This window comes from Thamnophis elegans, chromosome 2 (assembly GCF_009769535.1).
Source record: "Thamnophis elegans isolate rThaEle1 chromosome 2, rThaEle1.pri, whole genome shotgun sequence".
In the NCBI taxonomy this organism is placed as follows: Eukaryota; Metazoa; Chordata; class Lepidosauria; order Squamata; family Colubridae; genus Thamnophis; species Thamnophis elegans.
The window spans coordinates 143235760-143263579 of NC_045542.1; the positions used below are offsets into that span (position 1 = coordinate 143235760).

Below are 27820 nucleotides of genomic sequence, written 5' to 3' on the forward strand. Positions count from 1 at the left end.
AGTGTCACTGAATAGATAGTTCAATGTCATTTAAACATTTTATTGATTCCTTTCTAAGGCCCGTTTAATGGCATCAACCTAGCATTCATTCATGGGTCCGAATTTCACAACATATTTCTGAAATGCGAATAGGTGGAATGCAAAATGGACACCACCAGACTTCCCATTTTGCTTTTCATATGTAGTCTTTGGAATCTAATGTCATATATGAGAATTTTGAGAGGGACTGTACCTCTGCCTTGGGCTGTTTTCAATTGGCAGAGGATATCCCAGAAAGAAATGTAGATACGTTGTTAAGATGTGAAGGAGCCATCAGTAAGGTTGACTGTGATGGCGCTTTGTGACTGCAGCCTACAAAAACAAATACTCCTGCCAGAAATGTGTGAATGCTTTAAACAGCTGCATGGCTTGAGAATAGCCTGGTTCTCCAGCTTTCAGGAATGTACAGGGTTTGTTGGGGCTCAACCACATGCAGTGAAGTGAGTGGCATTACGACACTGGCTTGTGTTTTTTTTTTTTTATTATCCAAAGGGTTGTCTAGTATCCATAGAAAGACTTGAATGTCTTAGTAATTATACTTAGTTTTTGAGTGATGTGGCTTTGCCAGTTCCATATTTGTAGGTAACTGGTGAATACTGAGTCTTTTATTTTTATTTGTGTGTGTTCTCTACAAATCTGCGTTTTGGATACTTTTTTCCTTATTTAATATTTATTTAATTTATTGTGTCCCATGCACTGATGTCAGGCTGTCAGTCCTGCAAATAAATATTTGAAACCCATGTTCTTTGGATGTTCTATTTTTAATCATATGCGTAACAGTCTCCACATCTCTAAAATATTTTATTCTCTAAAGAGAATCAATAAAATAGCCCTATTAATGTGGACATTCCTCAACTTATAAGCAGTTTCTCCTATCTGGTGCAATGATTCTGTTTTCTAAATTTCTCTACAATACTAACATTTATCATCACAATTTATCTTTAAAATTAGCAGTCACACCTGCTTTTTTTATTTGATGCACACATATACAGAGATAATGCTACAGGCAGAAAATCAACATAATGCAGTATCTAAGATGAAAGTAGAGATCATCTTATGCTGAGGAAAATAAAAGGAAAGTAACGGCATAGAGATTATTAATCTGTTAACAAAAATAAATGGAAAATAATAAGAAAATAGTTGATTGTTAGTCAAATTAATCTTTTTTAAACTAAATACATTGGAATCCTGTTCACACCCAAAGAGGTTTTATACTATAAAAATTACCACTTTAATTTCCTGTTTCAAAAGTTTTTAAAATCTACATATTGTCATTATAGAACAATTAAGGTCAAGAAAATGGTAGTATTTTTACAACCTTCAGTTTCCATAACAGTAAAAATCCTTAATCAAGAAGTAGTTTTAAATCTCTAGATAAAATGAATATTGTTAAAATTAACAATGAGCCTTGGTGGCACAGTGGTTAGAGTGCAGTATTGCAGGCTAATTTTGCTGACTGCCAGGAGTTCCATCAAGATTGAATCAGCCTTCCATCCTTCTGAGGTGAGTAAAATGAGGACCCAGATTGTTGGGGTCAATATGCTTACTCTGTAAACTGCTTAGGGTTATTTATTTTATAACTTAACTTATAAGTTAACAGCTACAATTCTATATACACTTACCTAATGCAAATATTATTTTTGTGTGTGTGTGTGTGTAATTTTTAACACATAATTATTCTTTTTCACCTTATGTATTCTGCATAAAAATCTAATAAATTTTGAAAAGAGAGTAGTGGATTCTATAAATATAACTGACAAAAGCTAACATTTTCTGAGAATAATATTTTCTTGAATAACATGGAATTTGAGAACTGGACAACGTAATTGCTTGTAAAAAAAACTCCATACACTTCGTATGGCCAAAAGACTGATATTAAAGCATTGGAAAGAGAGATGTATGGCCACGTTTACTCGATTCACTTGCCCCTATGAGCGGACTCTGCCTATAATCTTAGAAATCCACACATCTGAAAGTCGCCAAGTTTGAGAAACATTGCAAAGGATTCCGAATTCCTGCTTTCTTTCTAGCTTTGCATCGAATCTCACAAAAGATCGCTTTTTCTCTTTGCTCCGGGCGAATCACATGAAAGCTGTCACGGGCTTCAGAGACACAGACCTTTGCTGTGATGTTGCCGTAAAGTTGCACTTGCTCTTCCCTCGTGTCCCTTTTCAGCTCACGCTCTCTCCGATTCCGAGATCCGGCTGTTTCGTTCCGTTCCGGAATACTTTCCTGGGGCCGCCAATCCCAGGTTTCAATGGGCAGAGATATTCGGCTCGCTGTACCTTTAAGAAAACGTTCCTTCCCTTTCGCTACAATCGAATCTCTCCCAGATGAGAGAGCCGCCTTAGCAACCGCTATCCAATGGCGTCTCTCGGCGAAAGGGAAGCGGGAACGAGCCCCCCGAGGCATACCCAATCGGCGGCGGCGCGTGTAGGAGAGGTAAGAATTCTGAAGACTTCTTAACTCGCGAGATTGTTGCGCCGCGTTGCTTTCTTTTTTCCTCCGCTGTTTTGTACCTTAGCTCTGCTTGCCGGGCGAAATGCAAAAGGGTCCCGCACGTTCCGGTTTTACATTTGATGGCCTCAGCCTGGCCTGCCTGCTTCCTGGTTATATAGGCGCCTCTTTGGGCTTCCTGCTCTGTAGATACCAGAACGTGGAGAAATGTGTGAAATGAAAAATATGGTATTTACAGCAGAAATTAATTCGGATTCCATCCTCCTTAGTTAGCAGAGCCAGAACTTGGGGATAAACCAGATTGTGGGAAGGCGCGGGCTTCTGATGTCTGCATTAGAGTGTCTTGCAATTCTTGATTAAATCCCATCGCTGAGAGTTCTCAGCTCTCAGCGATCCCGAAAGATCGGTTTTCCTTCAGATGATCCTTCTTCCGCTTTTAGGTGTTCATCCTCCATCTGTAATCATCAGTGGAACAGCTTGCCTCCAGAAGTTGTGAATACTCCAACACTGGAAGTTTTTAAGATGAGATTGGATAATCATTTGCCTGAAATAGGGTCTCCTGTTGGACTAGAAGACTGCCAAGGTCCCTTCCAACTCTGTCATTCTATTCTGTTACTTCTTGCGTTATGGGCTTCTCCAGACAGTCGGATCTCCACCTAGTGTGTCTAAAGTACAATAGTTTGAACATGATTATTAGTTACCTCAAGAGGAAAGTCTGCATTGATTCTTCAAAATAGGCTGTACTAGCTTCCTCGGGCATAGGTGGATCCTCTTCCTGGCAAACAGACTCAAGACCACAACAAGTAGGTTAAAATAGACACTACTTTCTAAATACTGTGTTTACATCGATTTCCTTAATGTAATAAAGTGTATAATTTTTGCATGTCAGGACTATCTGATGATATTTTATTTTCAGTTCCCTAAGTGTTAACTAATGCTCCTCTATAGATTTAATTTTCTGAGACGCCATTCAAAAAATATTTTCCAGAAAAGGTTTATCTAAACTTACTTGGGAGCTGTCTTTCATAACCAGATATGTTGATTCTGCTTCGTTCTTCATGATTCCTCCATTGTACATGAAAAGATAGCTTGTTCTCATATTTTCCTGCTTGAGCTGATGCAGATCTATAGGTTGTGCTAACCATTTTTCCTCTTTTTTCAGAGGTCTGCATATCCATATATAAAAGGGAGAGAGAATCCTTGAAAAGTCATGGAAGCAGAAGTACTATTGGCTCCTATAACAGCTCTGGAGATGGTGGGAGACCATCTTATCGCAGGTGAATATCTTACTTTTTTCTACAATGGGAGACCAGAATCCCCACTTTTTCCCCAATTTCGTGGGGATAGCGGCCATTGTCACACGGCACAAATATGAAGCTTGCTAATTCAAGGTTAACAATCATTTTGCTGTAGCTTGGTTTTAAAGTCAGTTTTCTGCTAAGCTAAGCCAAGATCTCTCCCCACGCTAATTAGAAGCTAGCAGAATATAATATAATGTGATGAAAGCCTAGAACAAAAGGGGCAGCAAATAGGAATCCCATTTAGGATCAATAAGACTACTGTCTATGAAATACGTTAATGGAGTTCATAGGAATTTGGCAATCAGCTATATGTGGATGGGCAATTCTGGGAAAAGAGAGTGGTATGTTGATAGCATGTGAAATATGCTGACTTGGCATTCTGGTGTTTCTCTTCCTTTAGGAGAAGGACCCTATATAGGCATATATAGTTTGGAGCCTAACGCCAGTCCATCAGCAAGATGCTCCAAGCAGGTCCTTCAGAACTATACTGTCCATGGTATTAAGGAGCAGCAGAGTTTGAGTCCTAGAGATAACCAATCCCCAACCCTGGCTGTTTTTGGAGGCAAAAGCTTTGTGGTTGTAGAGCTCAGCTTCCAGAACAGCTCAGTGGAACTCAGTGAAGTCTTTCCTTTCTGTGAGCTGCACGACTGGATCTGGGACCTGCAGTGGATGGAATGCAGGACGGAGAGGCCCAGTAGGGTGGCTGTGGCCTTGGGACACAATTCAGTGGCACTATATGACTGCACCAGCCAGAGGGTTCTCCAAGAAGTGCACTGCCAAGAGAAGTGTATCCTCTATTCTGCCCACTTGGTGGGGAGCCGCTGGGAGACTTTGGTTCTGGTGGCTGGCACTGTTTTTCATCAGTTGGTGGTTTGGGGCGTGGCTGACCAGGCAGATGACACAGGAAGAATAAAGCCCTGCAGTAGGATTAGTGGACACAGCGGTGTCATCTTCAGCATTCGCTTCTCGGAGAGCCAGGGCATCCTGGCCTCTGCCTCAGATGACAGGAGTGTTCGGCTCTGGAGCATCGGGGACCTCAGAGCCCCTCCTGCTCTGGTCCCGTGCTTGCTGGTATGCTACGGGCACCAGTCCAGAGTCTGGTCGGTAAGACTGCTGAGGGACTACATCATCAGCATTGGTGAGGATTCAGCCTGTCTTGTGTGGACCTATCAGGGCAAGATTGTCCACAGCTTCAAAGGACACAAGGGCCAGGGACTCCGGGCAGTGGCTGTGGATGAGGAGCGAGGCTGGGTGTTTACAGGGGGAGCCGATTCGGGCATTAGACACTGGTGCTTCAAGGAACGAAGCAGCACTGGAAACAGGCTCTCACAGCTGGATTTTGCTTCCTCTAGCAGAAAAGGATCCCCCAGGGCAGTAAAACTGGTGGATGAAAACCATCTACTGGTGATGACTGATGCTGGGGCTGTCTTTTCCTGGGACTTGATTTCTAAAAATTGGGTGTGGCTCCTGCAGGATGCCACTTATCAGTCTTACAGTCTCTTAGAAGTGTCCAAGCTTGCCAGTGGAGACTTTCTCTGTGCCATGGGCAACTTGTCGGGGCAGGTGAAAGTTTTTCCGCTCAGCAGTCCCACCCAAAGCAAGGAGATAAACCTCTTTGAAGGGAAAGTGCACAATTTGACTTGGGCCGCAGATCCAAACCGGAACCTCAATACTTGCAGCCTCTTTGCTTCTGGCCCGGCTGGGGCTTTGCTGTGGCTGGAGGCCTCTTGGCGCCCACGTGGAGGAACAACAGTGGTGCTAAAGCAATGTTTTCTCCTGCCAGTGTGCAAGCAGCGATGGCACACCTGCATTGCTTTTTTGCCCCGGGGAGAGTTTCTGCTTTGTGGCGACCGCAGAGGTTCTCTTATGACGTTTGCCTGCAAGCCAACTCCGGGACTGGAAGAAGCACAAGGAGGGGGTGAACCTGGCAGTTCTACTTCAGAGACCGCCTGTGCCTTGCCTGGATTTTCCTTCCCTATTGGAAGTGGAGAGCCCCATGCCGAGAGGCCTGTTTCGCTGCTTTTTGGGCTTCATGGGAAACAGGGGGTGACCTCGGTAACCTCCCACGGTGGCTTTATTTACAGCACGGGGAGGGACAGCTGCTACCGCCAGCTGCAAGTGAAGGATCGGCAGCTCCAAGTGCTGAGGAAGCAAAAGCCATGCAAAGACCTAGAGTGGCTGGAAGAGCTACGCTTTGGCCCCGATGGGAGCCTGAGGGTGCTCGGCTTCCATGCTACCCACTTTGTAATTTGGAGTGCCAGCAGCAGTGAAAGGCTTCTCTGCATTCCCTGCGGAGGTGGCCACCGTTCCTGGAGCTACGTCCACTGCCTTTCCGCAGAGACCTTTGCCTATATCAAATCTGGGGAAATTTGGTTGTACCAAAGTAAAGACGCTGCCAGTGGGCAGCGAATCCTGAAAGCTGCTCTGCACGGTAGGGGGATGACATGTGTGTGTCACGTCGGTACCCTGGAAGCCTCTGGGCAAGAGAGGATCAGTGTTTTTGCTACAGGAAGTGAGGACAATACGGTCAACATTCTCGCTTTTAATGTGCAAACTCGCAGAGTGACCCAGCTCGCTGCTCTTGGCGACCACATCTCCAGTGTAAGAGCTCTGACTGTAGTGCAGAATGGCGTTAGTCAGCCTGAGGGGGAAAGGATCTCCGCTATGCTTTTTTCTGCTGGGGGACGAGCCCAGATCGAGTGTTATCGATTAACGCTCAGCCCTAAGCCTGATTCCAGCAGCAGCAGCGTAGCCTGTCAGCTGGTCCATGTGGCATCGCATCGCTTAGATGAGCACTGGGACTACAAGAAGAATAAGCACAAACTCATCAAGATGGATCCAGAAACCAGGTAGAAATAAATGGTCTTTTCCTATAGCAATAGCACTTAGACCAGGGGTATCAAACTCGATTTCATTGAGGGCCACATCAGGGTTTTGTTTGACCTTAGGGGCGGGTGGGCAGTGGGAGGGAAGCCCAACGTCACTCTTGTCGCGGGAGCCTGTGGTGGCCTGAGCACTCTACCAGCGAAAATGGGCCCTCGCAAGGTCCATTTTCTGCTGTGACGGCCTCCTGAAATGCTCTGTCAATGAAAACAGCTCCATTTTCTCTGGCAGAGGCACCATGGGCTAGCCCTTCGCTGTTTCCAGGGTGTCCCCTCAGGCCAGATCTAAGCACCCCGTGGGCCGGATCTGGCCCACGTGCCTTGAGTTTGACACCCCTGACTTAGACTTATATATCACTTCACAGTGCTTTACAGGCCTCTCTATGAGATTTACGGAGTCAGCATATTGCCCCCAACCATCTGAGTCCTCATTTTACCCACCTCGGAAACATATAACTGTACATTAGGACAACCTGCACTGGTGCTATGATTGATCCCCATATATAAAGTATACAGCCTTGTTTAGCTTTGAGTCCAGGCTGTTGATTCTCTTTGTGTCATCAGCTCCTTCAACGCATGTGCATGTAGTACAAGTAATCCTCATTTGATGGCTGGTGGGATAGCGACTGTTTGACATTGCAATGGAAAGGTATTTATGGCCCTATTTCAAAGTTTTGACAGCCGTACATGTGCACATTGCATGCACATCCACATGTATCCACAGAGTGAGATGATTTCATTTTGAACGCATGGCAACTGGCTTGCATTTTTGGCCATTTGCACTTCACAGCATCACCATTTTTGGTATTTTTGCCAATTTCTAGGGTTTACATCCAGTAAATGTAACCATTTAGGACTAAATCTATTCTAGGGTAAGTTATAGTCATGAGTCAAGAACTACCTGTATTCATTTCTAATTGCCCTCCAGTGTAATTTTCATGACCATTTGGTTTTTCGCCTTTTTTCACAAATCAATCAGGCATTGTCTATAATAAAAGCAGATCTAATAGAAACTTCACTAAATAAGTGGCAAAATGTATTTAGGCTCCAGGAGTTGCATCAAAATATCAAAACTACTGTGAAGTTTTCAACCTGCTCTGGTTTGTGTAAAATGTTGCATACTCCCCCAAATTGATTAAATTGTCAGCAGAATTCTGTAGAATCACCAGTTCTCTTTACTGGACACAAATGCTAAAAACACTACACCACAATTGTTTAGACCAGTGTTTCCCAGCAATTTTAAGACGTGTGGACTTTGACTTCCAGATTTCCCCAGATAGCATGGCACAACTGCATGCTCACAAGTTCTATGGAGGAAACTGCAAAGCCAGGGCACACACACATTTCTCTGTTAAATATCACTACTTCCACAGAATACAGGGATATTCCATCCTTCAAAGATTTAAATGTCTGTTCAGACATTTTGGTTAAAAAAAATAATAATATGATAACCCTTTCAATATTGTTTCAATCTAGTTTTAAGATTATTTGTGAAAGACTGGTGGCTCCTTTAAGTTCATTATATGTGTGTGTGTGTGTGTGTGTGTGTTCTATGATAGAGACCAGAGATAGTAAGGAGCATGCCGTTTTCTAGCTTGCATAACAGCTGTTTCTGTTCTGAAATACAAAACTGGCAGCAAATGAAAATCCTCTCTGGAAGAAGTGATGGACTTGTGTGTTCCAGGTACATGTCTGTGGTGGTGCTTGCTAGGATAGAAGAGGCGGAATTGCCCGGTCCCTTGTGCTTCCTAGCTGCTGCTTGTAGTGATGCATCTGTCCGGTAAGGAAAATTAATTCTGCTCCTTTTGTTGGGGATTTGGATGGCTAGAATGGGTTTTGCTTGTCAGAGTAAATAGATCCAGAGATGAGGGAAGTAGGGCAAAAAGAAAAAGAAAAAAAGACAAGGTGGGGCAGATACTGTTTACTCCTATGAAGCATTTCCCCCACATTCAAGAAAAAACAGGAACAAGTACCTGTATTTTTCAGACTATAAGATGCACCTAAATTTACAGGTGGAAAACATGGGGGAAAGTTTTTGGCCTCTGCACGTCGTGTTTTCATCCTCCCTGGCCCCAGAAGCACTCTACAGTGCTCTGCACGGCCTGTTTTTACCAAAAACGTGCCCATTTTAGGCCTGCAGGGGGCTTCTGGGGGCTTTGGAGGGCATGTGCAGAGCACTGGAGAGTGCTTCTGGGGGCTGGGGAGGGCAGAAACGTGATGCATGGAAGGTTCAGGAGGTCAAAAAAGCCCATAGTCGGGCTATAAGATGCACCTAAATTTTCACCCACTTTTAGGAGGGGAAAGGTGCATCTTATACTCTGAAAAATACAGTTTTTAAAGAACTTATAAAACAGCCTCTCACACATCAGTGATTCTAGGTGGTGGGCAAAGATTAAAACATCATGACAGTATAAATGCATGACACCTCAGGTAAATAGTAACCTCCCAAATCAAAACCGCATCCATCACCAACTAAATTCATCTAATTATCTCTCCCAAAAGCCTGGAGGAGCAGCCACTCTTCAAAGCCTTACAAAAACCTAATAGGAGCCGGGCCCTCTTGATCTAAGATAGTTAAGACTAAAACATGATGAACAGTTGCAGGAGCTGTGTATGTCTAGTTTAACAAAGAGAAAGACTAGGGGTAATGTGATAGCAGTCTTCTAATATTTGAGGGACTGTCAGAAAGAAGATGGGGGACAACCTTTTCTCCAAAGCTCCTGAGGGCAAGACAAGAAGTGATGGATGGAAAATTATCAGAGAGAGCCAACCTAGAACTAAGGAGAAATTTCCTGACAGTGAGAACAATCAGTTGAACGGCTTGCCTTCAGAAGCTGTGGGTACTTCATCACTGGAAGTTTTTAAGAAGTTGGACAGCCATTTATCTGGGATAGTGTAGGGTGTCCTGCTTGCTTGGGCAGGGGGCTGGACTAGAAGACCTCCAAGGTCCCTTCCAATTCTATTATTCTGTAGTGGGGTTGCAGTTCCAGACCTGCAGCGAGAGCTTGGCTATGGAGTCCAACAAGATGTTGTTTTTTAATGAAAGAGACCTAGAAATAACATGCCCTTCCTGATAGACATGATGTCAGGTTCCGAAGGGATAATGAAACCATCCAAACACAGAAACGGTTTGAAATGCAGTTTGTATTCTTCCTTCGGCACGAACTGACCAACAAACCACTAAGGCAATGAATAAATTGTCAGAGCTGCCACCCTGTGCTTTCCACCCCCTTTTATAGCTACATTGGTAATTAAGATAAGCCGCACCTCACCCCTCGTGTGTGTGCACACCCATCACCTTGTGACCCAGAGTGAAACCACCCGGCAATTAATCATGGATTGTTAGCATGAGCTTCTTCAGTTTGTGTAGGTGGGACAGTGAGTCTTGGCAGCTGGCCCAGTCTTCTCCCCTGAATGGCAGCTCCAGGCCTTGGAGCTGACACCTGGTGGAGCAGGCAGAAACAATAAGTGATCACCTGGTCCTCTGCCATTGGATTCAGAAGCCTACTTGGAGTCAGTGTAGCTCACAGAGTAACAGTGTTGTATCAGCATTTCAAGAAGTCTACAGAGATTCTCAGTCATCGAGGTTATGGTTGTCCCAAAGGTGCTTTTTCAAGAGGCAACTAGACTTTCTGGTTTTGTCTTTGAAGACATTTTGCTTCTCACCCAAGAAGCTTCTTCAGCTCTGACTGGATGGCGGAGAATGGAAGGATTCAAGGAATCAAGAATGCAAGGAATTAAAAACCCTTCCATTCCCCACCATCCAGTCAGAGCTGAAAAAGCTTCTTGGGTGAGAAGCGAAACATCTTCAAAAGAAAAACAAGAAGGTCCAGTTACAGGAAAGCCCTTTTGGGACACCATATCAAGAGAAGACCCTGAAGAAAATAGGAGCTCTGTATCCATTTAAGCGCCTTCTTTCTTTTTTTTTTTTGGCAGATTGTTCCTGTTGCTTGAGAACGCCAAGAAGTTGTGTCTCATAGCAGAATCCTTTCACCATCAGCACTGTGTCCTGAAGGTCGAGGCATTTGCCTACAAGATGGCTAGTGGGAGAAGGTAGGAAGAACAGAGCAACGGCATGTGAGTGCCATCTCCCATGGCCAGGAAGTGCTTGCATTGAATTTGGAGCAGAGAATCAGACTGGAGGACTGCAAGAACTAATTTTAGAAATACCTTTTTCTTTTCAGGAGACATTTTATGGGCAGTGCGGCCACTGATGGTAGCATTGCATTTTGGGACGTTACTGCTGCCCTCAGTCATATTTCAGCAATTGTGAAGACAGGAGACATTCCGGTGAAACCCCTAGGTAGGTGTTGGCGGTCCTGATGACGCAGCCTGAAAAAGCCAGTGCATCCCCTTTCTTGTAAAGCTCCTTAGCTGGGGTTTCTGTTCATCTGAAGGTACTGTTGAGCCTTTGGATTGAACTACAAAAGTGCGTATAGTCAGGGTTATGGTTTTCCCAGTTGCAATGTATGGCTGTGAAAGTTGGACCGTAAGGAAGGCTGAGTGCCAAAGAATGGAGGCCTTTGAACTGTGGTGCTGGAGAAGACTCCTGCGAGTCCCTTGGACTGCAAGACAATCAAACCGGTCAGTCCTAGAGGAGATCAAACCTGACTGCTCTTTAGAAGGCCAGATCCTGAAATGAAACTCAAATAACTTTGGCCACCTAATGAGAAGGAAAGAATCACTGGATAAGAGTCTAATGATGGGAAAGATTGCGGGCAAAAGAAGAGGGGACGGCAGAGAATGAGGTGGCTGGATGGAGTCACTGAAGCAGTAAGCGTGAGGTTAAACGGATTCTGGGGGATGGTAGAGGACAGGAAGGCCTGGAGGAACGTTGTCCATGGGGTCATGAAGGATCAGGCATGACTTCACACCTAACAACAACAAAATTCTTCTCCAATCTTAGATACTTTCAGTGTACAACTGTTTCTTGTAGTTCTACCTGTCAGGGAATTGCACAACTGGTGTCCAAATAGAGTCAGAGACGCTGACACAAACTTGTAGTTTTATATAAATAAATGTATTTTACGTTTAGATTTACAGCAAACAAGATAGTCAGGCACATCACTTCATCGTCAGGTAAATCACACAACAGCATATAGAGCACACAGAAGAAAAAGGGCCAGACAAAGGGAAATCCTCATTTCTTACCCAGCAACCAATCATAACATAGATTGCCTAACGCAGGAGCCCGCACTCTCCAATAATCAACTAAGAACTGTTCTGGCCCATTATGCACTTTATTGTTCCAGCTATTAAATTAAATATCTTAACACTACCTCACCTTTCCAATTTAAAAAAAAAACTGCTCAAGGAGCCAGTAGTAAATTGCAGAAAAATAACCAGCACTTCTTCTCTTTTCCAGCCCTGGAATCTCCAATCCTGACCGTTCAGGCTCACAGCTGCGGTGTGAACAGCCTCCACATCCAGAAAACAGCCAAGAGACACTTTGTAGTGGTCAGTGGCAGTGATGACGGGTCCATCTCTGTCCATGTTATTGAGGTGAAGGCTGAAAGCGCTGTGGGCCAGGAGACCCCAGCCAGGGCTGGCATCCAAGTGATCAGAAAAGTATCCAGGCTTGGTGCTCACGCAGCTCATGTGACGGGAGTGAGGCTCCTCCACCTGAACTTCCTCCTTTCTGTGTCAGTGGATCAACGCTTGACCCTCTGGAGTCTCTGTGAGGACAGCTTGTCATTCGTATGGAGCAAATTCTGCCACGTGGCTGATGTGGCTGCTCTGGAGTGTTGGGAAACTGAAGGACACAGCTATCGCGGTGTGATATGTGGTCAGGGGTTGCAAATCCTTTCCTGGGGGCTGGATGTGCAAGGTAGAAAAATAAAAGATGGGATCTGAAATAGCTTCATTCCATTGAAATTCAGAAGAGAAATGAGGACAACAGCAGGTATCAAAAGGAATTCTGCTCAGAGCATCACTTGTAGCAAAGTGAAAGGCATCGTTATCCTAATTTCACAAAGGGTTTGGATCTCAGGGCCCACTTCACAGGGTGGTGGTTGTGGGGAAAATAGGAGGAGAAAGGTGTGTTTGATTTGTTTGCTGCCTTGAGTTATTTGTAAAAACAATAAAGGCGGAATATAGATAGATAGATAGATAGATAATAGAGACACAGACAGACAGACAATAGATAGAGACAGACAATAGATAGATGGAGGGATGGATGGATGGATGATAGGCATTCCAGGGCAGTAGGACTTTCAGGCAGTAGGACTTCCAGGAGAGATGAGTATGTGGGGTGGTGGGAGGTGAAGTGTATTGCACCCCCCCCAAACTCCAGTTTAGAACAAGTGGCTTTGCCCTTTCCCATATATGGTAGCCTTTCTCCATTAAGCCCAATACTCCAAGTTAGGCTTCGTCTTTCATCAGTATCTTTAGCCCCGATACTTTCTCCAATAAGACCATTGCAGAGTCGTGTCTTTCAGACCGGTACTTGATAATCCAGCATTTCATTCCTGGCCTGACTGTGGTTATGATTTCTCCAGAACAACAGGCATATTTCATAACCCCACAGCATGTTTATACTAAGACTTCTTTGGTGCACTTGGAACTAGCATAGGCATCAGAATAGTAACTTGATCTGTCCATCAAAAAACAATTTTGCAGAGTGTTCCACACAGATGGTACTTATTAATACAGGAGGCTGCATTTCAATTGAAATGTGGCAGTCCAGCCACAGTTTGCTCCCAATGCTGAACAAAATCAGGCTATCAAGAAAGAGTATCCCTGGGAAGTAATTGGTAGTTCCCTTCAGTGGGTCAGTCTTAAGAGCTCAGACGTGCCTACAGCAAGTGTCATTGTCTACCAAGGTTGTACCATAAAGACAAGGGTGACTCCTTCCTTTGGGAAGTGCTAGAACCAAACAAGAAATTGCCCTGCTCTCGAAAGACACAAGTGGACAAGCTAGCAGGAAAAGAAGGGAAACCCTATTACGCATAGGATTTTATCTTATCCAGGAGATCAAGGCAGCACATATGGCATGTTCTCCCAGTCTTCTCAGAAGTTACTGCTATGGGACTAACCAAATCAAGGTCACCTCATGAGCACTTATGGGTGAAGGAGAACCTGATTTGATTCAAACCCAGCACTTTATTATTTACCATAAAAGAAAAGTAGAGGTAAAAAATTAGGCTGTTGTTCTGAACTCCAAGCTTGGCAATTTGGTTGCAAACCATTTGAGGAGACATCGTCAGTGCCCTTTGAATTGTGTTCGTCGGTAAGTACACTGGCCTTTAAATACCTTTTTAAATGATGCAAATTAGTGTGGATGTTATTTGTTCCTATAAAATCACATTAAAAGGTATTTAAAGGCCAGTGTTCTGACAGACGAACACAATTCAAAGTGCACTGACAATGTCTCCTCAAATGGTGATGAAATGTTTGGAACCAAATTGCCAAGCTCGGAGCTCAGAACAACAACCTAACTACCAACCCAAGCTACTAATAGTCAAATACATTTCAAGAAGTGAAAAATAATTTGGATCAGATCAAAATTTAGGACTCCACAAATCCTCAAAGTCTAATTGTTCTCTAGGATCTAGCTAGCACTACTGGATTGCTAATTCATAATCTGTGGAGAGCAGTTTCCCACTTGCCAACTATTTGCTTCTGTTCTATCAGAAATCATGGTACTATAGATAGATCTCCAAAAGGTTAAATTTTGTCTTGCACAGCATCCCTTTCTCACTAAAGGTTGCTCAAGATTCCTGCAGTTTCTTCCCTACATTTGAAGAGTAGGCTCCAATTACTAAGCAGACATGGAGGCTCTCCTTCCGCCAGAGAATGCCTATGGCAGAGGTGCATCCAGGCACTTTCAGAGCACATGGCAGGGAATAAGGTGGGCCCATGGTCCCAGGATCTCAATTTCAGCTGCAATTTCACCCTGCCCTTCAAGTTGCCACCACATTGTGACCATCAAGATTGGCTACAATATAAATCACTCGTTGGTCTGATGAAACAGTGGCAATAATTAATGTCTATCATTGACCACATTTCCCCAAAGAAGATGCTGAACTCACCACCCTACACAAAGAACTGTGATATCCACTACATCAATACTATCTGATGGGCCATGTGATGGGCACACGAGGAGAAAAATAAAGGTGGGTAGCACACATTTTATTGCATTACTGTGTTCTCCATACAATGTTATGGTTCATGAGAGCAGATGCTGAGCAGGTTGCTGATTATAATCTCAACCTGCTTTCCTTGTCTTTTCATAAGCCGTAGAGCAATACTATAACTGAGCCACCACCTGATGCTTAGATAAAATTAGTAAAACAGCACAGAAGAGCTTGTACAGGGAACCCTCGAGGAACTGCAGTCACAGATCTCCATGTGTCTGTGTTATTTTATTTACACATACTCTTGCCCTGCTACTGGTATCAACTTTTTTTTAATTGTATGAAAATAAATGTTTCCAATTTTAGAACAGAATTTAAAAACATGTAAGTAAACAAGTCATTTGCATTCACCAGCTTTCTATTCATTTGGATTAAGGATTCTTAACACTGTTTAAATCCAGTGGGATCTGAAACGAACTTCAGAAACAAGGCAATTATAATACAAGATACGTGCCTCTTTCTCTGTTCCATGACTGCAATTCATTATCTTCCAAGACTTTCTGAATCATTTCAGAAGAAGTTTATGTGCCCTGTTTTTATCAATTCAGAGCATTAACAAAACATGTGTCCTGCAAGAATATACTGAGTAGCTGTCCATTAGTCAGTATAGTGTAACATCCCATGCTTCATTCTCCCTCTCATAGGAATGAACTCTCCTTCTTCACCAAAGGGAGGTGGAGGCAGTTCCCAAGCTCAGGTATGAGACCAATCTGATCAGATCTGACTTAGAGGAGGTAGGTGGAAGGTGGCCAGGGCGCTGTGGAACACTTCCCTCACAGCTCTCATCAGCTGCAACCGGGCAAACATCTGGCTGAACAAATGGGGACGTGGCTCCTGTTGGGAGGCAGAAGTAATGATCAAGATGGTGTGGAGAGGCACAGAGACCACTTTCTTTGGGGGGGGGGGGAGAAAAAGGGATGAAATCCTTTCATGTTCTCCTTTTTCTTTCTTTCTGTGGCTCTGCTTGGAAAAGATGCATTTCGCCATCCAGATATGAGCTGGATTCACACAATAGCCATAATGGGAGAATTTCATTTTTAGTAACCAGTAAGACATTTTCTGTGCAATGGGATTTTCCAGTGTTACGGAACCTTTGGCCAGCAGAGAGGGAAAGGATGAATTCAGCCTTTCTCCATGATGGGTTAGGAATGAGAGAAAAGGAGTTTATTATATAAAAGATTTTGTAGGAGTCTCCATGCTATAGGTAACAGGACAGGCAGATAAGCCAGGTTAAATGATTCATGGTGCTTTAAGTCTCACATTGGCTCACAGTAAACCCACCATTTTTTTCTATTTGCTATAATGAGTGGCATTAAATGGTGCGTTTTGGACTTATGTTCTGAATTTTATGTATCTTCATATCCTTCCCAGATCACTTACCCCAAGAATGTGTACTCGGTTGTAGTAGGAACTGAAATCCATGCTTAGCTGAATCAGGAACTTGCAAATCTATAATATAACAAAAACGAGATAGTTCCATTTCTCTTAGTACAAATACCTTGGGAGAATTAGGGTTGCTGACAGTTGGTGTCAAGAAGTTGATGAAACATTTCTCCAAAAATGCTATCTGAGGTCTTTTTTAATTGGCAATCACAGAGACTGAATCTAATACCTAGGAATTTAATAACTATCCCGATCAAAGCAGCCTCTGAAATGAAAAAAATTCTCCCCCGTTTGGAGTTTGAACTTCAACAGCAATTAGTGTTTGGGATTTGGAATATCATGCTAAAATCGTTCCCCAAAGCATGAAAAAACGCAAACAAGATGAGGGAGGGAAAGGAGCCATAACATTCTGCTGTGCAATATCCCATCTTACCGCCTCCGTGTTAACTGTTATCCTTAGCCCACCACTGGGGAGCAGGAGCTGTGTTACGAGAGTCAAGACCTCCTGGAAAGGCAGGATGCTATTGAATAACAGGAGCCACTCCCCCTAGAGAAAACAAAGAGCGGAGGTCTGGGTTAGTCCAACAGAATCCATTCCATTTGCTATTTCCATATTGCACCTAGCAAGTAGAAGCATCAATCCTGGCTTCATCGGGATCATTACTGAATAGGATGGGGAAGAGTGGAAACCACGAGCCACTCCCAAAATATTTGTTTTTTCCCACTCCCATGCTATAAACAAAGTACTGGATCAGCAATCTTTCCCTCGACACTGTTTAAGCAAAAGAATGGGGGGAAAGAGTGGGGTGTCATGAGGAGGGACTGAATATATGTTATGGGGAAGGAAAAAGAAGGAAAGGAAGGAAGGAAAAAAAGGAAAATTTTCTGTTCTAGATTGCAAACTAGGAGGGAAATGATCAACCAAGGAGATTCCTGTTACAACAAACACCAGAAAATTTCAGCAGCCAATGTCTGTGCAGTAGGTGTTCCCTCTTACTGTGATTTTATATTTATATTTATATTATATATATGCTATACACACACACACACTAGATTACATACACTGATTGTAGATGGCAAATCACTGGGAGCAATCTTTTATTGGGGAATTAGGTAAAACTATCTTTTATCCAGAAAATGAAGTTTTCACTTTCAACATATTGGACTATTCAATTGACTCTAGAGAGGTCTCCAGGCCTGGGTCTTTGTAATTCTTTGCTCACCTCTTCCCTGAGAGAGGAGTAGTTCAGTTCAGATGACTGGGGAAAGACTGGATACAGACCTGAATTGGATGGCAGATATTAGATATCAGTAAGAAAGAAATGTAAGAAGATTAGTCAGAGTTGGAAACAAAATTAAGTTAATGCACTGTAGTAGAATGATGGAAGATTGGTGATCCACTATTTCCTTTTGTATCCATAATATAAATACTCTAACAACCCAATGCAAATTGTATGCCATTTATTAAGCTTTCTATTGTACATTCCTCCTACATTCCTTAAAATTACTTAACAAATTTAACAGATTGCTGTACTGTATTGCAAACCACTCTATATTTATATTGCTGTATGTAAACAATTAGGTTAAACAGGAGATGAGTGGGTTCTTTCAAAATAATGCAAAGACTGCCAATTCAGCCAAGCAGAAACATGGGTGAATCCAGCATACACGCCAAGAATACTTTCACCTTGTTCTACTGATCTCTGGTATGTTTCAAAGAGCGTGGCAAGTCGAGCACAATTATACATCACAAAGGCTCCACCTTTGGTCCCCTTCATAGAGATATTACTTTCTTCTACATCCAAGAAAACCTGAGGGAGCAAAAAAAATTCTGTGGGCAAGAAAGTAAGTAAGGCTCTAATCCAGGGGTGTCAAACTTGTATTGTCACAGCAGCGTCACGGTGACCTATTAGGACTCCCCCCCCCTTCGTTAAACTGGATGGAGGCACGTGACGCATCTAGCTCTCAGGTTTGACAACCCTGCTCTAGTCCGATTGCCAAGGAGTTCCTGATCTCTGCTCCCATAATCTTGCCTGTAGATCATCTAAATCAAGGTTCCACTGTGAGAAATGAATTAAAAGAAAATACTATAGCCCTGGTTCTCAGACGATGAAGATTATTAAATTCTCATCAGACTGAAGAAGCTACTTGGATAAGCAGAAAAAGTTTCCAAACAAACAAGAAAAAAGTCCAATGGCCATGACTCAGCTTCCAGACATGGTTCTCCGTTTTTTTCTATTTTAGGCCCAGATTGCCAGAGAATGTAGATCCCACCAAGGAAGACTTGATGTTTCTTAACCTCAATCCCACCTTACAGTACACAAACTACTAGCTGGGCTCTGCTGCATTAAGACACCAATCAGTCTATATATGTTTTTATTTAGCCTTTTTCCTTCTCGTGACCCCAACTATCTTGGGACTGAACTGAAACTCCCAGAATGCCTAGTCAGGTTGGGAAAGGCCAGTTGCAGTGTCTAACACATCCAGCAGCCTGAAGTAATTGCTAAAATTGCTCTTTGCCAAGAAGTGACATTGCATTGATTCACTCTTGCTCTCCCCCCACCCCCAATTTATCAACGTGATAGCAATCTCTGTTCGGTATCCCATATACCATTGCCTTCCCTCTTGTGGATCCCCTGTTATTTCCCATCATACAATACATAACACCAGAACAAAAATGTTTATATCTGGAAAACTTTAAGACAGGAAAAGCTACTAGAGTAGATATCATTCTCTTCTCTCATAATTCATGTTCAGCTTCATCTGTAATATAGGAGTATAAACAAGTCCACTAATCTTATAATTCATTCCCATGCCAACAAATTCAACAGAATTATGCAAATTTAGCTAAGTTTATAACCACGTTATGTTTATAATACAGCATTCTTTCCTTATGCTGGATTAGCATAAACTGTTTATTCTATATATAAATGTGTGTGTTTTCAAAATTATTCCACATTTCAGTTGCACAGAAGGAAATTTACTATTTCTACTGAGGGGCTGAACCTCACTGCTTACCTGATTCTGATGAATTATACTCAGCATCTCAAATCGGATAGCAGCTGATGTCAGTACACTGATTACTTTGGTCCAGGAGGCATCTGCAAAAAGCACATCAGAGAAAAAAAGAGCTATTCATCATGAATGAAAAAAAAACCTTCTATGGAATTTATCCCTCAATAATTTATTTTATCAATTAATCAGATTTATATATTGTGCATCTCACCAAAGGTGATTGTGGATCAAGAAGGGGAAGCCTTTGATTTCCTTCTGAAGTTGAATGTAAGAACTAGAAAACTCAACAAGGCCCATAAGAAAGTATTTCAAGCAGCTGGACAGGCAATGAAACTGAAAGTGTGACTGGCAACATCTATATTCAAGGTAACATACAGCCATGGAAGAGTTAACAGAACTAAAATATTGAATGGGGTAGACAGAACGGAAAATAATTAGAAAATAATTAGAAAAATAATGCATATATGTAGAATCAAACAAGGTAAAAAGGCAGGGAAGTCAACCCTGAGACCAAAAGTTCACACCATGTACCAACTGATGTTTGACTCAGCATCCTGGTAGCAGGACAACCACATGATGGAATGATAACAGAATATCACTGTCAAAAGATAAAGAGGAAGGCTTTTTATCTCTCCAGATAAAGGATGCTCTATTTGTCTACAGCAATTGAGATGGAATGTTACGGAAAGCTCCCAACTTCCCTGGTTCCTCCTCACCTGGGTGCAACAAGGCAAAGGAGTATGAAAATGTGTGTATGTAATGCTTAAGTAGTTAATGAAGAGGTTAACAGAATCTCTCTATATAAAGTGTGTTCTTTTGAGCCATTTATTGCTGCATAAAAGTCCAAAGTTCAAATCAGGAACAGAAGCACACTGGATAACTCTGAGCCCAAAAACATTCTCTCAGCCCACAGCAATTCCTCACAGAATTGCTATGAGGATGGTATATAGGCATCAATTCTCTCCTGGAAAAAAGCTGAGACACAAACCTAACAAGTCAAATAAATAATATAATACATATTTCCCCTTATTCTAACTAAAAGTTGCCATCTAGCAAGAAAATACATCACCATTATTCTCTTGAGGGAAACATCTTAGTTTTCAAAACGGAGCACAATAAAATGAGAGGGAAGTGATTATACATGAAGGGATAGACAATTACCTTTAGAGAGATCTCCATATTTCAGCACTGAAGCTTTATACATCTGGGAGTGTCGTAGTCTACAAGTTACAAACAGCAAGATCTCAGCTAAATAAACCATGCATGTTTGTGTATTTGGCTTACTGCCTACAATATCACTGCTGCTATTTTCAAAATAGTAAATTTATCATGAGGTACCCTTCTGTTCACTGAAAGATGGAAAAGAAAAGATTAACTCTTCTTCTTCTACTACAATAGTTAAAAAATGGACTTAAGAATCTTTCCAACAAGAATTCCCCTTCCTCCACGTATTCATTTCATAATGCTCCAACTTTTCCTTTATTGTATGTTCTACTGTAACTATCTATAGCTGCTAAGACACATGGAAATGAGGGGGGTACAACTACAGCCCTGGACCAGTGTGGGTGGGACTGTTGGCCCATCTTCTGCTAATCATTAACCCCAACTACCTGTCTGATAGTGTTTTCCAGGTGGCTCTGTTATAGGCAGGCTCAAAGCTGATGCTGCCATTCACTTGTCTAAGTTCTGTGATCCAACAGGAGTCTTCCCAAGATGTCTCTTAAGGTATTTTCTCAGACCAGCCACATGCTTCTCTTTTACCAAAATACTGAACATTTATGTCAAGGGGAAAGAGTATTTTTCTTGTATTTATTCTCTCTTTGTATTATTGGCTGCCAAAGTTGATCCGATGGAGAACCCTTATTTTCTCAGGAAGAAGTCTGCCCTTTTTGTTAGGTCTGACTCTAGTATTGTAACTGAGAGTTTCGGCGTGAAATGAGGAAAAGACAGAATTCTACCCACCAACAAGACTGTCCTGCTAGTTCAAGACTACTAAACCTGCCTTTCCATTTCTTGGAGCTTTTTCAGGGACTCTACTATAGAAGGAGGTTACAGATTTTGACAAATCAGGCAAGTTCAACCGATAGTAAAACAGGGGTTGCTCTGCTTGGTGAGCTGCTGTGCCACACCTTACCTTCTGGAGCATCCAAATAACAGTGTCAGAAGGAAAATCTGTCTGCTGACATAAGTGGAATTCAACAATACTGTGCAGAAATCATGAGAGAGAATGGGAACTTACTGGTAGTACTGAAAAGCATTCATGCAAGAATCAGTGCAGGTAATTTTCACAGGCCCACAGACAAGGTGTTTCTAATAAATTAAAAACAATAGCAACCACTAATCACAAGCAATCTCCTGACATTACTTTCCATCATTAAGTTGCTTTTCACTTTTTATAAAAGGATGCTAACATGTAACAGAGGAGTAGGTGTTTTGGGGGTAGATAGGATACCTGTTTAGCAAAAGTCACAGAACAGGGTTGCTGGAATGGGCTGAGCATGAGAAAGGCTAGCTTTAGTGATGACACAAAGAAGTATGTCATCTTTTCTTAAGGCAACCCAATTAGTAGGAAAAGTTTGATTGTATTGTATACAGTATATCCTTCCCAGAAGCCAGTTTGGGATAGTGGCTAAGGCAACAGGCGAGAAAAGGGGAGACTAAGAGTTCTAGTTCCACTTTAGACACAATGCCAGTTTATGATTGGTCCAGTCACTCTCTATCAGCCATAGGAAGGAGAAGGCTAAGGCAGATCGCTTATGAAGGTCTTGCCAACATAACTGCAGGAACTTGTACAGGAAGTCATCCGGAATCAATATTGATTTGAAAAAAAACCTTCCCAGAAGACAGACCATTCCATACCTGGTGAGTTGTGAAAGATTGTGGTTGTGCTACTAATCTCCACAATAGATCCACCTTCTGCTGCTGGAATGCTTCCTCATTGTTCACAATATGCACAATACTACAGCAAACTTGTGGCACAGCCTCCTGGAGAAGAAGAGCAGTTCCCAGGAGAGTCATAAACAGGTAAGACTGCTACTTCCACCCACCATGAGCCAAACCTTTGTCAATCTACTCACTCTGCATTGCTGGGCCACACGCTGGAGCTCAGCCACATGGTGCAACTTCTCTTCTGTTACTGAAACCCAAAAGGAGAACCAAAAGAACACTCAGGCTGAAATCGCTATATGTATACCGTATGTATCCTGGAGGTCCTACTTCATGGACTATTTATTCCTAATTATATGGAGTTGAAACACTCTGTAGCTCTAGAAATAAAACCCTTCCCTTGTGTAACATCCATCTGACCAATAAACAGTAGAGCAGGACTGGGTTTAGCTCACAATAAGAAAGTCAAAAATAGGGCTTTCTCAGCCGCCATGTTCCAATTATAGAACTGAGACCCCAAAGAGAAATGACTTTACAATTTAAAATCTTCCCAATCATTTAGCATTTAAAAAACAGTAATTACTGCAGGACCAGACTGTCTGTCAGATTGACAGTTCTCTTTTAAAAAAACAACATTGTTTATTAACTTTGGATATAATAATGCTATTTGTCCATATTCATCATGGAGAAAATGTATCTATATGGTTGCTAGGAGTCAAAAAAAAACCTTGATGGCATATAATCAATCAATCAATCTGTCCATATATTATCCGAAGGAATGTAAGCCACTTACCAAGAAAGACATCTAAGTTGGGGTCATAGCCTTCCAATCCCTCCTGCTTCTCCAGGAACTCTTTCAAGTGCAGTTTACATACAATTTCATCCTGGTCTGCCTGGATAAATGTAGTATATTGACATTGGCAAAGGGTTTCCTTCAAGGCCAGAATATTCTCAGGAACTCGAAAGGCTTCTGATCCCAAAGGCCAATCAACTTGTATCTGATGCAAGAACTGATGGATTTCCTTATCGACAAAAGCTGGAACCAGCTGCACTTTTATTCTGTTTGAGCAAAACAAACAAAGGAATTCTACAGCAAACAAACTCACAATCATTGCATTCATACCACTGCTAATATAATTTGCAGAAAAACCTCTGAAAACCAGCATAATGGAATAATAGATTAAAGGTCCATGAGCCAATGGAAGTGCATCTAATTTGCATCTCATAAATACCTTGACAACCCAAAATGAAAGGACTTTAAGGAGTAGGAAAGTCATATGTTTTTAGAACCTAAGCTGTAAAGTGATTGACAATAAAGGCTCATGCCATGCACTAACCCTTGAGCTTGGAGCAGGCCTGCCAAGTGGTCAGTGATGAGGATGGCCCTCAGATGACCCAGACTGAGTGACTTCACGTCTTTCCGTCCATGCAGGGGCACACAGTTGAGGATGATGCAGTGTCCCTGGGATGTCAAAGGAGCCTTTGTGTATACAGAAAGAGCTGTCAGAATCTGCTCAAAGACTCTTGATCTATCCAATTGCACAATCAGTCCAGCTGGAACATTTTGACAGCTGTGAATGGGAGGCACTCCTGGGCACTTCAATGAAAGTACACTCTCAACAATGTCTTTGGGAACCTATCACAATATAAAACACAAAAGACAAGTAGATTTGACATCTTTCTGGTGCTAATTGTTCAAGAACAGAAACCAACCATGGCACACATTAGAAATAAAGATATTCTCATTTTAAAGCTCCAGAATAAACTACAACAATGGCATTGTAGATGATGGGGTGCTAGTTTCTGCTATGAATGCAAAAGAAAATAAATTAATTCTATATTTATTAAACAAGCTATAACGTATGTTGTTAAGAAATACATTTGAACTTTGGACTTCCAATGGATGGAAGAATTAAATGTCCATAAAAGTGGGGATGGGAGATTACCCACATGTATTCCAGGTGGCTGCTCCTCATGAGGAGACCACAGGACAACAGTCTGACTGATTTGAGTGCCAGGAGACAAAGGGATCAAGCCATCACAATTACAGTAGAGCTTTTAAAAATGATATTGGGTTAACTAATCTAACTTTCTAATCACTTTGGAAAATTGCCTATTTAATTATCTTAACGCTATCAGAGACTTTCAGAATGACAAGTTTGAAAAGCCACCTGATGAAATTATCTTCTTTCTTGAACCAAAATAAATTAATCACAAGTTTAAGAATTTAAAGAATTAGAAATAAACGGCAAAAAGCTAAACAAGACTTTGATCCGAGAAAGTTATAAATGAATTAAGAGTATAGTCAAATCTGGAATATTGATAATTTTACCAGTTTGGTGATTTTGGAAATAAATAGCTTTTCATGGGAACCAAATTGATTTATCTATACTAAGTCATAACAGAGATTTGAGATGATTTCAGAAATTGAACACTAGAGGGGACTAAAAACTCCAGGCAGAAAAGGAAAAGGGGAAAAAAATGCCTTTGGATTTTGTTGACAAGGATTCTCAAAATCACACAAATATTCCAGGAGATTTTTAAAGAATGGGACCAGAAATTGTAGCTATAATGTCAGAAACATCAACAATGTTGTCTACTTCTACGGATATACTATTCCCAAAAGATGTTAACGAAGGAGTGATAAATATAAAACAAACTTTGCCTGAAGCAGAAATACTAGAACATTGGGCAATAAAAAAGGGTGAATTATGAGACAGAGAAGAAAGCTAAAGTGGAAACATAAATGACAAGAGAATGATCTGTATAAGAACTTACTATTCAATATACAAAAGGAGGTGGTTAAAGCTTTGAAAAACATTCTTTACATTTTTATTCTATCTTTCTATTCTCTTTCTGAGTTTATTTTGTATTTGCTTTTATTGTTGTATTAAATTGTATGTATGTGTACTGCTGAATTTCTGTTTTCGTTCTGTGACCCCATTCCTTCCATATTCTCAAAGCTTCTGTTCTGTAAACTTTTGTGACTTTTGTAGAATGGGCTATGTTCACACAATACAGTATGTTCCATCTGATCATTGAATTAACCCACTGTCTGGATTCACATATTACATTGAACCGTAACTTAAGAAGACTGTATTTGCTAAACCATAAAAGCAGAATCAAGGTTAATACTAAGCTTACTATGTCATGGAAATGCAACCCATTTGGATAGGATATGAATCAGTGTACTGTATGAGCCAAGAAAATGGTTAATAATGAAACACATGAAGATTGGTAGATATATAAACAACTTGGTTAAGAATTTTAGGTTTCATTAATAGCATTTTAAAAGTTGGTATTAATACTTTTAACATGAGGCCTCTTTTCCAACTTCAGGAAAATATTTTTCTTCTTCTTAGCCAAGGCCATTTCTTTTGGAATTATGATAACTTCTGAACACTAAATGGTAGAATATGTTCTGAAAATCCTTGAACACTTTAGGAAAGATACAAACCCAGCAAACCCAACTGGGAAAGAGTAATGCAACGCATAAATTTGGCACCTGTAGAATAATTGTTTTGATATTGTTCAAGATTCGCATATAATCCTTTCATTATTTGACCACTTGCTTTCTGACGTATCACATATACCAAATATCATTTGTTTCTTTATCCTATAAAAAGACTTGATCCTCCCCTTAATAAATGTTGGGTTTTTTTGCTGTGCCTGAATTACTTGGTGATTTGTATTTTCAGGTGGGCAAAGGAACCCGTTTACAAAGGTCTCTCAAACTAAGCCATCAATTTCTCATCAGTTCCAGGTCAAACACAGCGAGCCTGAGTTTTGAGGCATTATACTTTATAATATTACAATATACTTTACAATATCACAATATTGAAGCAATATTACTTTACAATAATACAGAACTAATTTATTTCTGTGTTCCTCCCAATTTAGCCTACATCCTCAAAGTTTCCCAATGGCCTCCCATCCATGCATTAGGTCGCAATATTTAGCCTTTAGACAGACCTGGCAAGGTCAGGCAGGTGCAACTATGTAACTCATTTGCACATTAACTTATAACCCAAAGGTGCTTTTTTCAGGAGGCAACTGGATTTCCTTGTATTTTTCTTCAAAGACGTTTCGCTTCTCATCCAAGAAGCTTCTTCAGCTCTGATGTTGGGGAAATGGAAGGATTTATATTCCTTGCAGACAGCTGGTCATTTGCATCTTTTTAGAGGTTCACTGAGGCCACCTGGAGGTTTATCTGTCCTCAGGGTCACTTGAGTAATGCTCCTGGTTCCTGTAGTCTGCAATTTTTTTGGAAATCCATTCATTCGAAGGGTATTCATCTCAAATTGTGTAGCGAAAAGTCTATGGAGATTCTCACTCATCCAGGTTATGGTTGTCCCAAAGGTGTTTTTTCAGGAGGCAACTAGACTTTCTTGTTTTTTCTTTTGAAGATGTTTCGCATCTCATCCAAGAAGCTTCTTCGGCTTTGGCTGGATGGTGGGAATGCAAGAATTTGATAACCATGGGACATCCATGACCTGGATAACTGAGAATCTCTTACAGACTTTTAGCTATGCAATTTGGGATGAACATCCTTTGAATGGTGGGGGAACATGAAGAAAAATGGTAGACTACAGGAACTATTAGCCCTACTCAAGTGACCTTGATGACAGAGATAAATCCCCAAGTGCTTCAATGTCCCTCTAAAAGGATGCAAATGACCAGCTGTCTCCAAGGAATATAAATCCTTCCATTCCCCACTGTCCTGTCAGAGCTGAAGAAGCTTCTTGGATGAGAAGTGAAACGTCTTCAAATGAAAAAACAAGAAAGTCCAGTTGCCTCCTGGAAAAAAAAGCACAGTTGGGACAACCATGACCTGGATGACCGAGAATCTCTACAGATTTTTAAATAATAACATTCCGGCTTTTTTTCCCGCCCGCCCGCCCGCCCTTTTCGTCCCAATGCCCCGCCCCTATTTTAGCCCCGCCCCCACCTGTCCGTTGGCGAAGGCGCCCCTCAGAGCGGCCTTGGGGGCCAGGAAGTCCCGGCTCCGTAAATTTCGGGCGCTGCTCTCTTTGAACCAAAGGGAGGCACGAGCTCCATCTCCGGCCTTTCCACTCAGAACGGCGTTGAACGCCGCCAGGGTCTCTGACACGCGCAGCCGGCTGTCGGCTGTCTCCATAGCGACAGAGGGTGGGGGAGTGGATGGGAAACACTCTACGACGCTCTTCGCGAGGGCAGGAACCGAGGGGGTTTCCTTGCACGAGTTTGACGGAAGTGACGTTGGGAAAGAAAAGTCCTGGGGTGGGGTGGGGGAAATCTGTATAGAACGGCGTGTTTTGCCACTTCTCACTGGTCTACTTCAAAAGTGAATTCGAAGTTACTCCCTTTACTTCTGTGTACAGTTGTTAAATAGACTAACAAGGCGCACTTTCGTAGTGTTTTTCTTTCTCCTTGGAAGATTTAGACCGGGGGTCTCCAACCTTGGAACTTTAAGCCTGGAGGACTTCAACTCCCAGAATTCCACAGCCAATTTTCAGATGTGTGACTAGGGAATTCTAGGAGTTGAAGTCCAAACATCTGAGAGCAGCCAAGTTTGAGAAACACTGACTATCTTGAAACCCGATTTGAAAATACAGATGTGTGTGTGTGTTAGCAAACGGAAGCTTTTATGGCCTTTGCTGCATTGTCAACTTTAGTCTTGACAACTTTATGCCACAGTAAAAGTGCCGTCTTGAGATATCCCATTGCATTGTAGTTTTGCAGG

At 41.9% G+C, this 27820-nt stretch overlaps 3 protein-coding genes across 6 annotated transcripts in view; 2 read left to right on the plus strand and 1 right to left on the minus strand.

The window, feature by feature from the left end:
- Positions 1–27820, plus strand: part of LOC116502680 (zinc finger protein 420-like) — a 474998-nt gene that overhangs the window by 298024 nt on the left and 149154 nt on the right. The gene's annotated exons all lie outside the window — the stretch shown is intronic.
- Positions 2000–12534, plus strand: WDR6 (WD repeat domain 6). 3 transcript variants are annotated; one of them, XM_032208565.1, is made up of 7 exons: positions 2000–2481; positions 3659–3773; positions 4198–6646; positions 8364–8459; positions 10616–10732; positions 10864–10982; positions 12045–12534. In XM_032208565.1, exons 2-7 carry the CDS (start codon positions 3707–3709, stop codon positions 12530–12532), a joined length of 3336 nt encoding a protein of 1111 aa, XP_032064456.1. In that variant the 5' UTR covers positions 2000–2481; positions 3659–3706; the 3' UTR covers positions 12533–12534. The 3 variants fall into 3 exon arrangements, with proteins under 3 accessions (XP_032064456.1, XP_032064455.1, XP_032064457.1); XM_032208564.1 differs by lacking the exon at positions 2000–2481 and adding an exon at positions 3032–3299; XM_032208566.1 differs by lacking the exons at positions 2000–2481; positions 12045–12534 and adding an exon at positions 3032–3299 and having other exon boundaries at positions 10616–10756; positions 10864–10954.
- Positions 15068–27342, minus strand: DALRD3 (DALR anticodon binding domain containing 3). 2 transcript variants are annotated; one of them, XM_032208590.1, is made up of 13 exons: positions 27047–27342; positions 23436–23578; positions 22892–23157; positions 22290–22348; positions 22072–22197; positions 21452–21522; positions 20374–20432; positions 19216–19298; positions 17885–18008; positions 17421–17479; positions 16631–16744; positions 16195–16263; positions 15068–15648 (listed from the first exon to the last, which is right to left on the minus strand). In XM_032208590.1, exons 1-13 carry the CDS (start codon positions 27233–27235, stop codon positions 15529–15531), a joined length of 1482 nt encoding a protein of 493 aa, XP_032064481.1. In that variant the 5' UTR covers positions 27236–27342; the 3' UTR covers positions 15068–15528. The 2 variants fall into 2 exon arrangements, with proteins under 2 accessions (XP_032064481.1, XP_032064480.1); XM_032208589.1 differs by having other exon boundaries at positions 23436–23734.

Coding starts and splice junctions, on each gene's coding strand:
- DALRD3 (XM_032208589.1), bottom strand. CDS start 27,235: ATGGAGACAGCCGACAGCCGGCTGCGCGTGTCAGAGACCCTGGCGGCG. Junction 23,735..27,046: donor GCGCCTTCGCCAACGGACAG/GTGGGGGCGGGG, acceptor ATATTGTGATAG/GTTCCCAAAGACATTGTTGA. Junction 20,433..21,451: donor AATGCTTTTCAGTACTACCA/GTAAGTTCCCAT, acceptor TGTAACTTGTAG/ACTACGACACTCCCAGATGT.
- WDR6 (XM_032208565.1), top strand. CDS start 3,707: ATGGAAGCAGAAGTACTATTGGCTCCTATAACAGCTCTGGAGATGGTG. Junction 3,774..4,197: donor GGGAGACCATCTTATCGCAG/GTGAATATCTTA, acceptor CTCTTCCTTTAG/GAGAAGGACCCTATATAGGC. Junction 10,733..10,863: donor AAGATGGCTAGTGGGAGAAG/GTAGGAAGAACA, acceptor TTTTCTTTTCAG/GAGACATTTTATGGGCAGTG.